Genomic DNA, 15,133 nt, shown 5'->3' with positions numbered 1-15,133 from the left:
GGTAATAACATAATTACTTCATATCCCATGCATTCTATTGGCTTCTAGCATGAGTGAATGTGTGTACAGGTATATATGGTCTCTCTCTGTCTCTCTCGTGTGTGTGTGTGTGTGTGTGTGTGTGTGTGTGTGTGTGTGTGTGTGTGTGTGTGTGTGTGTGTGTGTGTGTGTGTGTGTGTGTGTGTGTGTACACACACCCACAAGGAATAGGCACACCAAAAGTTTGCAAAAATGATTTTATTGGCCTAACAGTTCGGCTACTTTCTGGAGCCTTTGTCAAGAGCTCCTTAACCGTCTCTGTAGGTACTCTGATAAAGGCACCGTCTCCCGGACCTCTGCTGCGTGTTTGATAAACAGCTAGGGCTGTAACCTCTGGATGTGGGTGCAGGTTTAATGCATCTGCTAATGTAGCAGCAATATAAACTGTTCCACCGCTGCAGCAGATGAGAAATATCTGACGTAAGAGCCAGAGAGGTGCAATGTGTTGCTTTTATTACCACTCATGAATGCTTAATGCTCATTATTTGAGTAAATCTCTGCAGGCAGAGAACAGTTATTTAGGTTTGCAAATGTGCTCAACTACTGTAGCTACGGTGTCTGGCACCCTTCAGAGGGTGTATTGGTTGGTGTTGTTGCCGTAGATAAAATACAAGTTTTATTTCATGCATTGTCAACAGCGTCCAACATTTACTTTCAAATAACAATAAACCGTAAACAGCTGTTGATAAGAATTCCAAGTGAACGAGGCAGCTGCTAACAAGTAGGAAAAGAACATGGTAAAGTCCAATCGGCTCTGTAAGAGAAAGGAGTGATGGGGTCGTCATATTAAGTCAGGGGAGACGATTCCAATAATCGAGATCATCAAATAAAGTGTGGTAGAAAAGTAGACTTTCCAACAGATCCGTGTTGCCAAATGCGTTCCAGGACGGCAAGTTCTGACTAGTGCTGGAATACATGACACACTTCGCAAAATAAAATAGTTGCACACCTAGATTGCCATCATTGTTCGAACAACATACTGTATGGTATTTAAGAAGTAACAGATTTCACATGTTCCCCCACAAAACATGAAATGTCCTCCAATCACGTTGAAAAAGTTATATATTTTTATTTTTTTTAAATCTAGCCTCAAAATTATAAATAGGAATTAAGTACCACATCATGCATGTGCTTTACACGCAATGCTTATATCATGTGAGTAAGCATGTATGCAATGGGAAGCGACATATGTGAATTGCATGTTGGCATAAGGCATTGATGCTGTGCTAACACATGCTACAGTTTTGCAGCGCTTTACTGTTCTTCCAAACATTGCTGTACAGGGAATATAATAGAGATTGGATATGTGCATCAAGACAAAAATGTAATATTGGGGAGAAAGGTGTTCCTCTCCCAAAGACATTACAATAGACGTGACGTCTCTGTGGGTTTAGGATGTAACGGATTCCCTGCAGGTATGGTTTGATGTTGGAGTTAACAATGTACCTTGATTTAAAGGGAGAAAAAGACTGGGAAAAGTATGAAATTGCCAGGAAACTGAAGAGTTGTGTTGATAAAATAAGGAGGACGTATCGTGAGAATTTCAAGTCCAAAGAAATGAAAGTGCGCCAGCGAGCCGTGGCTCTTTACTTCATTGACAAGGTATGGATTCAGGGATAAACAATGTCTTCAAAGTGCAGGTCTCCTCAAAGATAGAAGCTCAGCTGAGGAGAGGTCCATATGGGACCTGAAACGTTGTCTTTCCACTGTTCTTGGATATCACATTAAAGGAGAACTTCATTATGAACTTGTGAGTAGAGCTATACTTTGTATCTCTGTCTTTGAGGAGACCTGCACTTTGAAGACATTGTTGGTCTGTGTTGTGTTTGCTGCACAAGCAGGATTCGCCTTGCCTGAGGCTGTTTCCCTGTACTTCTGGGAATTGATTCAGGGATGCGTCCATCGGTTAACATACTACTCACTACTAAAGACTGGGACGTTAATGGTCAAGAACTCTCCATCCTTACGTGGCTTTAACCGGTGCCGCATGTACTAAATTCAGACATGGGATAATCTGATAAGAACACTGCCTCCGCATATCCGCTACACCAGATCTCATAAGGAAGTCATATATGCATTTACATTTCCAACTCCGAGTATGTTAAAGTCTTGTTTTTATAAAGTGACCATGCTTTTGGATAAACATTAATAGTGGAATTTACCTTCCATGTGATAAGAAAGTGCCACCTCGCATGGCCTTCCTAGAAGGTCCACTTTTATAGGCATCTGCTGTGGAAGATGTCCTCTTGTCCTATAAGTGCCAAGATCATTAAAATTAACAAAATACCCCAAAACAAAAAATGAACGCATTTAACCCCAAGTAAACAGTCTACTTTTCAATTTTTTTTTGTCAAACATGCATCAAGAAGCCCCTTGTAATTACTTGATCTTACTGATTGGCACGTACGGCACACCTGTGAGCACGTGAGCTTGTATATGGGACAAGGGTTAATACAGATGGCTATCCAGCTGATTCACTTGTCTTCACGCATGGAGCCTCAAATTAATATTATCTCCCCTCAATCTGTCCCCATATACCATCTGTCATGAACAGCACACAAGTGAGCAAGTGACTTAGATATGCAACCAGGGTTAATGCACACAGCTATTCTAGCCAACTCACCTTTCTCCTGCGCAAGGTACTTCACGTGAGTTAATATTAACCCCTTGCTCTGTTAATAAATGTATATTTTTTCCCCTGTAAAATATGCACTGTATTTTTGTATATTATAGCTAACATTTAATAAGTAATACTTTTGGGCTCTGATTGAACTATTGCACTCTATGTAGAGAGTAAATAAAAAAATTTGGGCACATTTTGCTACAACAGATGTGTGTGTTAAGTGCTTCGTTTTCTTAATAAACAGGCTCTGTACATACATCTTTTAATATTACCTTTGGTGGTGGCAGCGGATAAATATATCTATATCTCGTAAATCAGGTTGACGTTTTACGACAGAGGGGGAAAAGAAAAAAAAAATCTCTTCACATTTAAAAAGTTTTGACTCAATATATAAACACACTTATAACTTCCTTTCTCTAATACTTAGACATATCAATAGATTCAGGCGATTTTTGACGATGTAACAAGATTAATTTTGACCGTCTTGCTCCTAAATTTGAGTGACAAATGGATATCTGCCCTTGGCACCTCTTACCCATATAGTGCGTGGTCTTGTTGCATGCGTCATCTTGCAACGATCACAGATAGGTAACTCTTATTATGCACAGTAGATGACGTCACATGATATTCTCATTTTTAATAAATTCCTCCAACTAAGCGGTGACCTGTGTCGCTCCCTCTCTGTGATGCACAAGAGATGTCTCGGGAATGTTTGTTTCCTTTGAGGCTGACAGCCATGGGGTCTGGCTATCGTTTATTGCCTTCCAAAAGACCCATATGTCACTTTTAGTGATAGACTCCCCCCCCCCCCCCAATTAAGTCCTCTTTGTAGGTCTGCACAGACCCAGGAAGAGTCTTGACCTATCATAAACCCAATATATTGTATTTTTACAATCAAACACTAGCTACATTAACCCCTGAAGCACCAGATTGATTAAAATACATACTATTCCCCACCATTTTTATTACAGCTACTTTTCATTAACTATTTTTAACAAGCCAAAACAATTGCTTGGAGAAGCTATCACTCTTATACTAAATGTTAATTTAGAAGAAAAAAAAACGTTTAATTATAGACATAGTACTGAAAGGAAATTCTTGTAGTCTCCCACTGACACTCATTGTTTGCCTCCATCTTTAGGTAATGGTGTAGCTGTGCTCACTTGGGTGTTTAGACACTGCTTGTTTATGGGAGACTTGGGGTATCTAAATTAAAGGGTATATGGACCGGTTCTACCCAGAATATCTCATCTCGACTATAAAAAGTCCCCCCCAGTTTTTGCACCAATGAGTTGTTTAGCTGCCTCCCTGCATTTCTGGGGTCCTTTTTGTTTATTTAAGTTAATGCTCGGCTTTTTTTTTTTTTTTAGCTGGCTCTGAGAGCTGGTAATGAAAAGGAAGAGGGCGAATCAGCAGACACTGTGGGTTGCTGCTCCTTACGAGTGGAGCACATTAAACTTTATCCAGAGCTTGACGGAGAGAAACATGTGGTTGAGTTTGATTTCCTCGGTAAAGACTCCATCCGATACTACAACAAAGTGCCTGTGGAGAAGCAGGTAAAGAGAGGCCGTGGTTTATTCAGTTGAGAACCTTGTTTACTGCCAGATGGTTGTCTTAATGCTGTATTGCGCTCCGGTGCTTTGCTAACACACAGTCAAGTGTTAATCAGTGAGGCTGTATGGAGAGGGGAGGTGCGGGGGGAAATTACTCAAGTTCCTTGATCGTGGCTCAGAGGTATGTTGTGTAATCCTTAACTCTGTAGCCAATCTTCTGATCTGGGCAAGAAGATCCTCTGTGCTTGTATCCGTTCCTCGGTCCACCTAATGGTGGGCGGGCGATGCAACCGTTGTCAAGACTCCCCGGTAACCTTCTCTCCTGGCGGGCGTCCTGGATCTGGGGGTTAACAGTAGAAAAGATATCCGGAGCCACTGCGATGCACCGGCAACCGGCAAAAGCGAAACCAGGTCGAAAAACACACAGCACACAGAAACAGGTTATACCATGGCCTCCCTCTACACGTTTAAAGCTGTCATGGGCGCTTCGTCTAGTCGAATAAAGCCAGTTTTTCTACCTGGGTTTGCTTTCTCTGATTGCTGGTGCATCGAAGTGGCTCCGGATATATTTTCACTTTTCTTACTGCAAGATGGGCCTTTAATACCATCTACCTTGCAAGAGGAATTTTAAATTATATTGTAGTTCTATCACCCTTAAAGGGATCATAATTGCATAGTATAATCAACCCTACTCCTTGGAGATATATCTAAAATACCAATATATTGATCACTTTAAGAAGTTTTCCGGATTCCTAACCCAATAATTAATAGAAATATGCAAAACTTTCCAAAATGCATTTACATGTACACACACTTGTTTTTGTTTTTTTTACCAAAATAGATTCCTGGCGAACCAATCGGCAGAACTTTTTTTTTTTTCAAAGATTTAGTTTTTCAGAAATCGAACATTTCCACCATCAATTCGCTGTTTCACAAATGAATCGCAGTTCACTCACAATTCGCTTGTGATTTACCAAGTGTAGGCGGACGCTCACAGAGGTATGCAAGGGAGTCTGGTTATAGTGAAATTAAATAAGGCTTTTATTGCGCCTGTTTCCTTAACATCAGGACACCATCCAAACAAGGGGTAAACAAAGCTTCTATTCACTTGGGAGTATTTCTAGTGAAATACTACTGTATGCAGTCCACACTCCCTTTAGATAAGCATGTCTCCCAGCCCCAAACATATAGCATGAAATAAGCAGATATATAAAGTCTCATAAATGAAAGTCTTATCTGCTCCTTGTGGTTTGGAGGGAAAATCTTCTCTGTTCCTGCGTTCCTACCTTTCCTCAGGTTTTGTCAGCATTCAGGTTTAGAAGTTTCCCCTGTCTTGAAAGCTGATCTGCTGTTTCTTCTGGCAGGGCTCAAGACAAGTTGTGAGAGTCAAGGACAATCTCTGCTCTGTCTCCAAGTTCAGCTTAGGTGTGAGCTAAGGAGTCTCACTTCCTGTCTCAAAAGACAGGCTTTTCTAAGAAATCTAATCAGGCAGGTGGTGTTTGTTAATTGACTACCAGCAGTTAACCACCACACTGCTGGATTAGAGGCACATTACCTGAACATGGATAACTCCCCTGTTACACCAAGTATTTTATTTTCGCTAGCAGAACCCATCTTTTAGGGTCTGGTTGGGAGTTGGCGTCCTTCATTGAAATGCTTGGCAAATTCTGACTTTGCTGTGACTGAACTTTAACTGATTTGCGACTTGTGAAAAAAGAGCCAATTTTGCATGGTTCACAAACTCTGGTGAAAGCTTTTGCATATCTGTAATAATTAACAGTTTGCTTTCAGTATTTCTGTATTGTTGTTTGGAGAGAGTTTAAGGGGCAGAAGAGAATAAGTAGCCAGAACTATTGGGAGTACAGTATGTAGTAAAACTCTGCATTAAGTAAGTCTTGGCTGTTATATACAATAAACCATATTTATCTATAGGGTGGGGCTTGATCATAGCCTTGGATTGAAAGTAGCCAAACAATGTAGAAAGGATTGAAGAGAGTCAGCAGGAATGTTGGGAATTTCTAGAAGGTAAAAATCGGCCCCACTTTTATACCCAAACTGCGACTGGGCAAGCGTATGCTTCCCCGTGGACATGCGTTGTAACACAAGTGGGCCTCAATGGAAATTCATTTTAGAAAACCACCTTTAGTTTTTTAGAATTGAATAGTGATTTAGCAATTGTTGTTTTTTTTTAAATTGTAAGCATTGGAGTAATTAAGACTTTCAAGTGGGCGCAATGGAATAAACACAGCCTGGTAATGGCAGAGTGAAGACCAACACCGTTTTGGTGAAATTATGAGGTCAATAGTTGGGAAATGGAAAAATCTGAGTTTTCCTGGAAGGTGCCCACAAAGAGCTTTCCATCAATGTGGAACATGACTGGGCAGCAAAAAGGTTGTTGGAGATGTGTGACAGATATTTGTTGCTAAACGTAGCTTTGCCTTCTCTCCTTCCCACAACACCCTGTGCTATTCAACTCTGGTCAGTGGACAGTAGAGTTAAAAGGGCACTTGTCATTTTCATTGCATGCTCTAGTTATTTCAGTAATTACCCTACATGATGCATAAAGCATCATTCTCCAGTGCAACTACAACACACATCACTGCGAAATGCTCAAAGAACTAGATTGGTCATCACTTGAGTCTTGGCGCATGTTAATCTTTCCTGTCTTGCCTTCAATTACTTTCTGGGCAAGCTACCCACCTACTGTATCTGAACAAGCTCCTCACCCCTATCACACGCAGCACTTATCACCTGAGATCTGACTCCAAAAGACTGTTCATGGTCCCAAGGTTCAGCAAAGTATCCGGACACTTCTCCTTCTCTTATCGTGCACCCCAAAACTGGAACATTCTACCGGAGACTCTCACAGCCACCACCAGTCTAAGTTCTTTCAAAACTAAAGCTGTCTCACATTTTAATCTGGTCTGTAACTGTTATATAAGCCTATAATATATATTATCTCTAACTGTGCATGCAATGTCTTGTATATAATGTATAACCTGCTCACTTATGTAACTATGTATTTGTAACCATGTATTATTTGTCTTAACTCTATGCCCTGGACATACTTGAAAATGAGAGGTAACTCTCAATGTATTACTTCCTGGTAAAACATTTTATAAATAAATAACTAAATTCTCGGCTCTAACAAGAAACCATCAGGTATCCTACCACTCTAGTGGGACATATGGAGCAGGTCTCTTGATTTGATTTATATGCTTTCTTGTTTTATGAAGGTATTTAAAAATCTCCAGCTGTTTATGGAGAACAAGCAGGAGGGAGATGATCTATTTGACAGACTGAATGTGAGTATGGTCCCTTCACTGCCCCATCTCTGTGGTCTTGATTAACGCAGATATATTGAACCTGGCAGCTCTTGGCTACACAATTTGTCAGCAGCTGGTGGAAGGGTCCCATGGAGAGAGGAGCCCTCAACACCTGTTGCTGCACACTCCTATCATGGCAAAGCTAGAGGGTAGATTTAGGGTGAGCTGTAGAACAGTGTCATTAGAAGCAGACTCCTGTGAATACCCACAATAATACTTCTTATAAAGACCGATGACAAAATAGCAACTGCTTCATCATTTTCCTATTATGCCATAAAACAAGCAACAACATAGCAGAAGATCAGTTGAGAGAACAAAACAATTCCCTTCAAAAGACAGAAGCACTTGTGGCCTGTACCCAAACACAAGCAAATTACAGTGCCTTTGTTCTTCTAATTAATGTAGCTCTATGCTTAGTGAGCATGTATAATTAGGACAGAAAGATGGAAATTCTCTTTAAGGAAACCCCAACGAGAGATTTGTTAACAGACCTGCTCTCCTTTTCCTTACATCCCGCTTTAATCACTGCGTTGCTTCCCTGTTGGTGCTTGTTTCCCCCCCCCCCAATGTCACCAGGATAATTGTTCCTGTAGAAAAGTCCAGAGAAACGCATATTTAGCAGCCCAGGTGTAAATACTCCTTTTTAGTGGTGCAAATCTAGATCTATACATTATTAAAACTCAAATCTTATAGATTTGAACATTAATAAATGAGAGTCTGGAAAGCAAGATGTCACAAACTGTGATCCTCTCGCTGTGATGGAAAAGATTAGACTGCAGGAGAGCGGGATTGTTGAAATTATTCTAAGAGATTAAGAGGACCACTAGTGATCCAGTGTTCACGGTTTGGGAACCTTGTAATACGAAGTGTAAATATGCAAGTAAGATAAAATGAGATAGGATTGATAAATTATAAGGAACTGCCACACGTTTCAGTTCTCTTTTTTGTTTTTTTGAGTTACAGTATGGGCCTTTGCCAATATATCACGAATAAATTGTTTCTTTGGGATCCAGCGTCAAATCCCAACTAACTAACACACTTGCTTCAGCAGAGAATTTGTGTTCAAGAAAAAAAAAAAAATCTTTCTATTCATCATTCTAATTATTTTTACTTCGAAGTATCCAACATTTATTTTGAAGTCTGCGATGAAAAATCAGATTGGAGACAACAGGCTTACCTCCCAGTTTGTAGGTTAATCCATAGTATGGTCACGGTATGCCAGGTAACGCCATTGTAAAGATTATACAGGCATACCCCGCATTAACGTACGCAATGGGACCAGAGCATGTCTGTAAAGCGAAAATGTACTTAAAGTGAAGCACTACCTTTTCCCCACTTATCTATGCATGTACTGTACTGCAATCGTCACATACGTGCATAACTGATGTAAATAACGCATTTGTAACAGGCTCTATAGTCTCCCGCTTGCGCACAGCTTCGGTACAGGTAGGGAGCCGGTATTGCTGTTCAGGACGTGAGGACAGGCGCATGCATGAGCTGCCGTTTGCCTATTGGGCGCTATGTCCTTACTCGCGAGTGTACTTAAAGTGAGTGTCCTTAAACCGGGGTATGCCTGTACAGGGCTGGAACTAGATGAATGATTTGCAAATGTTATGTATTTCTTTCAATGATGAAATCTGTCATTTTGAATTCTGTGGAATTCCAGGGCTTTACCCCTGATCCGATGGGAAGAAGCGGTTTCGTCCCAAGTTTTCAGACGGATTGTTACTCGGGCAGTTTTTTTTTGGCTTTCATTACAGACGCCGATGCTGAACAAGCACCTTCAGTCGCTGATGGAAGGGCTGACAGCGAAGGTTTTCAGGACGTACAATGCCTCAATCACGCTGCAGCAGCAGCTCAAGGAGCTTACAGACCGTGAGAGAATCTAAATCCCTTCCTTTACAGCATGTTCTGTACACATTGCTGCTGTCTTTTGACTTGAACTTCTCAGCAAAATTCTAACCAAAACTAGAGAGACGCTTGTCCTCTGGTTTGTTTTTGATTTTTGTTTTTTTGAAGCAAACTTTTGAGTTGGTGAATAGAAAAAAACCCTGAAACTTTTAGAAAGTTTGAAAACATTTTCCTGTTTTTTATTTTGAGAGTTTTTTTTTTTCTCCCCATAAACTTAAAATCAGAGTTCCAGCAAATCCAAAAACAAAACACACATGTTCCATGTGTTCATCTTCTTAAAAGAAACACACATCACAATTTAGGGCATGTCACGGGAGACCAGGACCTATAACAAATTTATACTGGGATCATTCACTAGGCAAAACACAGTTGTGGAATAAAATGAGGTTTATTCGGGTAAACCTGCATACACACCGTGAAATACAAAGGCACAGGAAATATACACATTTGCTGGGGGTGAAATCTGGGCTAAAATAGGTGCAGGGCGCCCACTTCGGGGGGGCTTACCCTGTCTGGGATATACACCCGGGCTTCCTGGTCCTCTTTTCGGTTTGAAATCCCAGTCGCGACCGCTATATTGGAATGGTTAAATCCATAAAACAAGCCTTTTTTTAAATGGGCAGTTCCATTCGTCTCATACAATTCACACTCTGTAAACAATTTACCATTAAACATATGTAGTAAAACTTTACAGTGATTCACCTTTTCCTTAAATTGAGCAACATTTTCTAATCACTGTGATATTGCTTGTTCCTACTTCATAATGCCTCATTTATACCAGCAAACAGGACACACACACACGAGTGGCTAAAAGAACTAAAACCATCCCAAGTTTCAGCGTACCATATAAATAGAATGGTAGATGACATCATGTTTGGTTCACTTTGGTACCAATTGGCACCGCACTTCACATCTGCATACAGTATGACTTTCTATGCTGAACCTATGTTTTACCACCTTTGTTACAAGACAGGCATGCCATGCATTTCTCTGCTCTACCCTGCAAACCCCATGCAGCATAGCTGTTAAATGAGATACTTTGACATTCCAGTACGTACACTGGACAAGCTGTGCAGGCTGGACAAGCTGTGCCGGCTGGACAAGCTGTGCAGGCTGGACACGCCGCTGAGCTCGCTCAAATGTACAGAGAAGCAACACTTGTCAGGTTTCCCTATTTCTGCACTAACCACGCCATATACTTTCCCCCCCCAAGCTGATGAAATTGTCCCAGCGAAGATCCTGTCTTATAACCGAGCCAACAGAGCGGTCGCCGTTCTGTGCAACCATCAGCGGGCACCACCGAAAACCTTTGAGCAATCCATGGCAAACCTTCAGGCCAAGGTACGAACTGTAATCTTACAAGTGTTTATCTGTCCACCTGATTAGGGAGTAACTGGTGATGTGGCCAATGGAGCAGCTCTACGTACAATACACCCCTAGGGACTAGGGGTGCGTGCCTGAACGGTTCTTTATTTTTACTGCAATCTTTACAACATGCGTTAAACAAGTTACAGCAATCCATGCATAAAGAGTACTATAAAGGGCTAGCCTCTGCTTTACATGTGCTTTCCCACTTGGCCTATATTGGAGTTTACAAACAAAGTGAGTACTTCAGCAATGTAGAACCTGGACCAAATGGATATTTTTACTTAATTCGCAAACAAAATGAAAATACTTCTCAGATTTAGGTCTAATCTTCGCTCAACACTGCAAACGCCGGAGAATGGATGTATATCTGTATATCTATAGCGCTATGTATGTACATAGCGCTTTATAGCAATAATACACGTGACATAATAGGAATAAGCACTTCAGGACTAAAAGTAACATTAGGAAAAGGGATCCCTGCCCCGAAGAGCTAACAGTCTGAGAGGTAAGTAGAGAGAACAGACAGAGACAGAAGGAGGGTGTTCTGTTGGTGCATATGCAATTATATATGAGATGTATAGGACTACCCAAGTGAACTACAGTCATGTAAAGAGGCATGTTTTGAGATGGGCGGAGACGGAGGGTGCTTGTCGGATATTGAGGGGAAGGGCGTTCCAGAGGTGTGGGGCAGTGAGGGAGAGCGGTTTTAGGTGGGAGAGGGCTTTAGATACTGTATTATAATAAGAATACAATAGAATGATATACAATATAGGATTGTGAAATATTCTGATGTGCCATCAGTATGAAAAAATTAAGGACATTTGTGTGTTAAAAACATTTGTTTTATATGTGATAGCATAGAATTATATATGTTACTTATACATTATAAGTTATAATTATATTATAATGTATAAACATGCTCCCTTTATTTGGGGACGCTCCTTGGGATACATGTATTAGGCATTTATTAGGCTTCACTATTCTTCTCTTTTTTTTAATTGAATTTAATTGTCTACACAAAGCTTGTAATCCTGTATTCGTATAATATACATTTCCTGACTGTAAAAGTTTGCCATGTTTTCTGTGCTGCTAGATCACTAAACGTCTTCCTAATGGCTTGTGAGCGACATGTAAGTGTCAACTCTCCTTCTCCTTTCAGATTGGTACCAGGAAAGAACAGATTTCTCTGGCAAAGAAAGAGCTAAAAGAAGTCAAGAAAGAGGCCAAAGAGAAAGATGGCGAGAAGCTGAAAAAGTGAGTTGTGTGACGGATTAGAGTGCTAACATTTTGGGTAGAGGTTTGCAGCATAATTTTAAAGCGAAAGTACTACCTACTCTAATCCTCCCCCCACCCCCACCTTGCTTATTGACCTGAAGCGTCCTGCAGAACTGAACCACCAGTTCCCAGGATTTTTCCTTGTTATGTGCCAGGGTTTCTGTTCCTTTCTGGGAAATCAATATTGCTGCCATCCATGACTCACTACCATGGGCCATGGGAAGCATGGCATTGCTGCTTTCTATTGGACGACCCCCTCACCCATCTTTTGAGTTCCCGGAGCTATGCAGAACATAGGTTAGCTCTAGGAAACCCCGTGGTTTGGGTTTTTGCAAAAATGTATTCTACAAGTTGGGGGATTGCTGCGTGAAGGCAGTTAGGGCGCTCAAGCTATTATTTTGCCTGTGGGCTGCACTTTGGGACTAGACTCCATTATAGAGGTTTAAAGCTGCAGACCAAGTAATATACTACATGTGTTTTTTTAAATAAATCAGTTCTGTACTATGAGAAAATACTTGTAGCATTTTTTTTTAAAACAATTCTGAATGGCATTTTTAATGTATTATAATGTAACAAGCATTTTTTGTTTCTGTAGCAACCATTTACAAGCTAAATCCCCTTCTTCTTCTGAAACATTCTCTGGCACACCCCTTATTGAGCCCTGCCCTCTCTAGCAGTGCACCAATTGTATCTAGTGACTGCCTGGTCTCATGATCTATCCCACAGATCTTTGCATCTTTTGGTCTTCTTCTGCTGCACTGACAGCCATTTAGTGAACCCCTGAGCCGAATCTACGCCGATCTATCACAGGAGAATGATCGATCGGCAACTTATCTAATTATTTATCATTGTGTGAATTGCATTGATGCACATATTAAAGGGCAAATTTTGTTTTAAAAAAACCCAGCTAAATATTAGCATTGCCTAGCATGACTGTAATGTCTTCCTGCAGGGTGATGGAAAGCAAGAAGAGGGCAGTGCAGAGGGCTGAAGAACAGCTCATGAAATTGGAGGTGCAGGCAACAGACAGAGAAGAGAATAAACAGATTGCCTTGGGCACCTCCAAACTAAACTATCTAGACCCCAGAATCTCTGTGGCCTGGTAAGTGATACAGTGTTACACACAGTCTTGCCATGTACGGGGTTTGCTGAACATTGTGTGTGTTCAAATGCCAATTGAAATTGATCATACAATGTACATCTCTGAAGGAGAAATGTAACAATTGTAACATTTTTGCAATACTGTTTTGAATGTGTCCCATTTTTAGCAATTTTTGTGCACTCTTGTATACCCTTAAGTTTGCCCTTGCGCCCTACCCGTGACTAGTTTAGAGGGGGAGGGAGGGATATTTGGGGCATTATTTTGCAGAGCGTTTGTTTTGTCACTTTAAAAACTTTCAGGAGAAAAATACGCAAACAGCCTGTGCCCCCCTCACATGCCCCTTCTACCCCCCCCTCATTTACCCCTTCCACTCCCCTCACATGCCCCTTCCACTCCCCTCACATGCCCCTTCTACCCTCCCCCTCACATGCCCCTTCTACCCTCCCCCTCCTCACATGCCCCTTCTACCCTCTCCCCTCCTCACATGCCCCTTCTATACCCCTTCCCCCCCCCTCACATGCCCCTTCTACAACCCCTTCCGTCTGTGCTATACTACGAGTATGTTAGTAGTAGGGTATGTGAGTACGCCAAAAATGTACCTAATATAATATACAAAGACTAGCTCGGGGAAGCTTAGTGTGGAGTTTATCACCACCTCTGAAAATGTTTAAAGAACATGAGATGGGAAGGACGATGATCTTACCCAGTGTGGAAAACATCCGAGATTTCCAAACCGTTTGGAACTTCAACCCAGAGAGGAGGAATGCCCATTGTCTAAGTCTGATTTGTTTTTAACTTTGATCTTTTTCAAGGTGCAAGAGGTGGGATGTTCAACTGGAGAAAATCTATAACAAGACACAAAGGGACAAGTTTGCTTGGGCAATTGACATGACAGAGACTGGTTTTACATTTTGATCTTGGACGTTTGGACCCAATTTATTGTTTTATTTTATAAGCGCCGACACATTGGTTATTTTATATTGCTGTTCACTGGTAGTGGACAGTAGTGTTTTTTTTTTTTTAATCAAATTTGTTTTTATACGACAAATTAATTTCTTGTTTTTAACTGAAATATCTGAATGTTAATAAAGCAGCCTTACAGATGTATTAATAAAACGAATGTACTGTTCTTTAACAATGTCAAGAACACTTGTGTGTTATATATTTGTTACGAACCCTAAATAAACATATTTGAATGTTTACATGGGTTGCCTGAGGTTCTTTAGGAGTGACCATTTCATGGGTAAGCTTAAGGGGTTATATTTTTAGGAAATACATGCACAACAAAAAAAGAAAAGTGTATATATCCGTTTAGACCATATTCTCATCTGAAAATATTTTGGTTGTAAGGTCAGATGTAGCTTATAGAACATTTAACATTTGAAGTTAATTGTCAGATCTAATTGGCCATTGACGAATTCCAACTGCTCAATAGAAAAGGTATAAAAATAATACGGTTTTTCCTAAGTCCAATTTAGCTAGTACCTCTTCTTCAATTCAAACACCATTTCTCATCTCTAATATGTATTTTTTCTCCTGACATGTAAAAACATTGGTCCATATCTGCTAAGGGGGACTATGCCATTAGATACTTCACTTGATTGGGCTATATGGTGCAGGAAAAGGACTTATGGGATAGCTTCACTGTGTAAATTAGGCCATAATCTTTTATTTCTAGTTTATACCAGCACACTTAGTCTCTTTCTTCCGAGCTGTCAATTTCTTCTGTCCAACCTCGAATTGGATACCATGTAGTTTTTTTTTTATACTCTTCAACATTTAACACTAACAGATGTTTCTATTTCTCCTAATTAAGCATTTACCTGAAATGCCAGAAAGGAGGGTAGAAGATGCAGGAAAATCCCCTTTTAAAGGTGGTTTGACAGAAACAATAAGTTTTCAAGTTTATCCAAAAGTCACAATAATGGCGGGGATG

At 40.6% G+C, this 15,133-nt stretch overlaps 1 protein-coding gene across 6 annotated transcripts in view; it reads left to right on the top strand.

Annotated features, from left to right (window-relative positions):
- LOC142469922 (DNA topoisomerase I, mitochondrial-like) overlaps positions 1-14,369 on the top strand; it is a 118,676-nt gene extending 104,307 nt beyond the window's left edge. For 5 of the 6 annotated variants that reach the window (XM_075576701.1, XM_075576700.1, XM_075576699.1 and 2 more), the window contains exons 12-19: positions 1,498-1,641; positions 4,033-4,218; positions 7,452-7,520; positions 9,302-9,416; positions 10,666-10,793; positions 11,980-12,074; positions 13,048-13,197; positions 14,010-14,369. In XM_075576701.1, the coding sequence (XP_075432816.1) occupies positions 1,498-1,641; positions 4,033-4,218; positions 7,452-7,520; positions 9,302-9,416; positions 10,666-10,793; positions 11,980-12,074; positions 13,048-13,197; positions 14,010-14,112 (990 nt within the window). In that variant the 3' untranslated portion in view covers positions 14,113-14,369. The remainder of the gene's footprint in view (positions 1-1,497; positions 1,642-4,032; positions 4,219-7,451; positions 7,521-9,301; positions 9,417-10,665; positions 10,794-11,979; positions 12,075-13,047; positions 13,198-14,009) is intronic. The other variant, XM_075576704.1, reaches the window with a different exon arrangement.
- Positions 14,370-15,133: the final 764 nt, after the last annotated feature.

The sequence above is a fragment of the Ascaphus truei genome, chromosome 19 (assembly GCF_040206685.1).
Source record: "Ascaphus truei isolate aAscTru1 chromosome 19, aAscTru1.hap1, whole genome shotgun sequence".
Classification (NCBI taxonomy): domain Eukaryota; kingdom Metazoa; phylum Chordata; class Amphibia; order Anura; family Ascaphidae; genus Ascaphus; species Ascaphus truei.
This window is presented reverse-complemented; position numbering and strand designations above follow the sequence as displayed.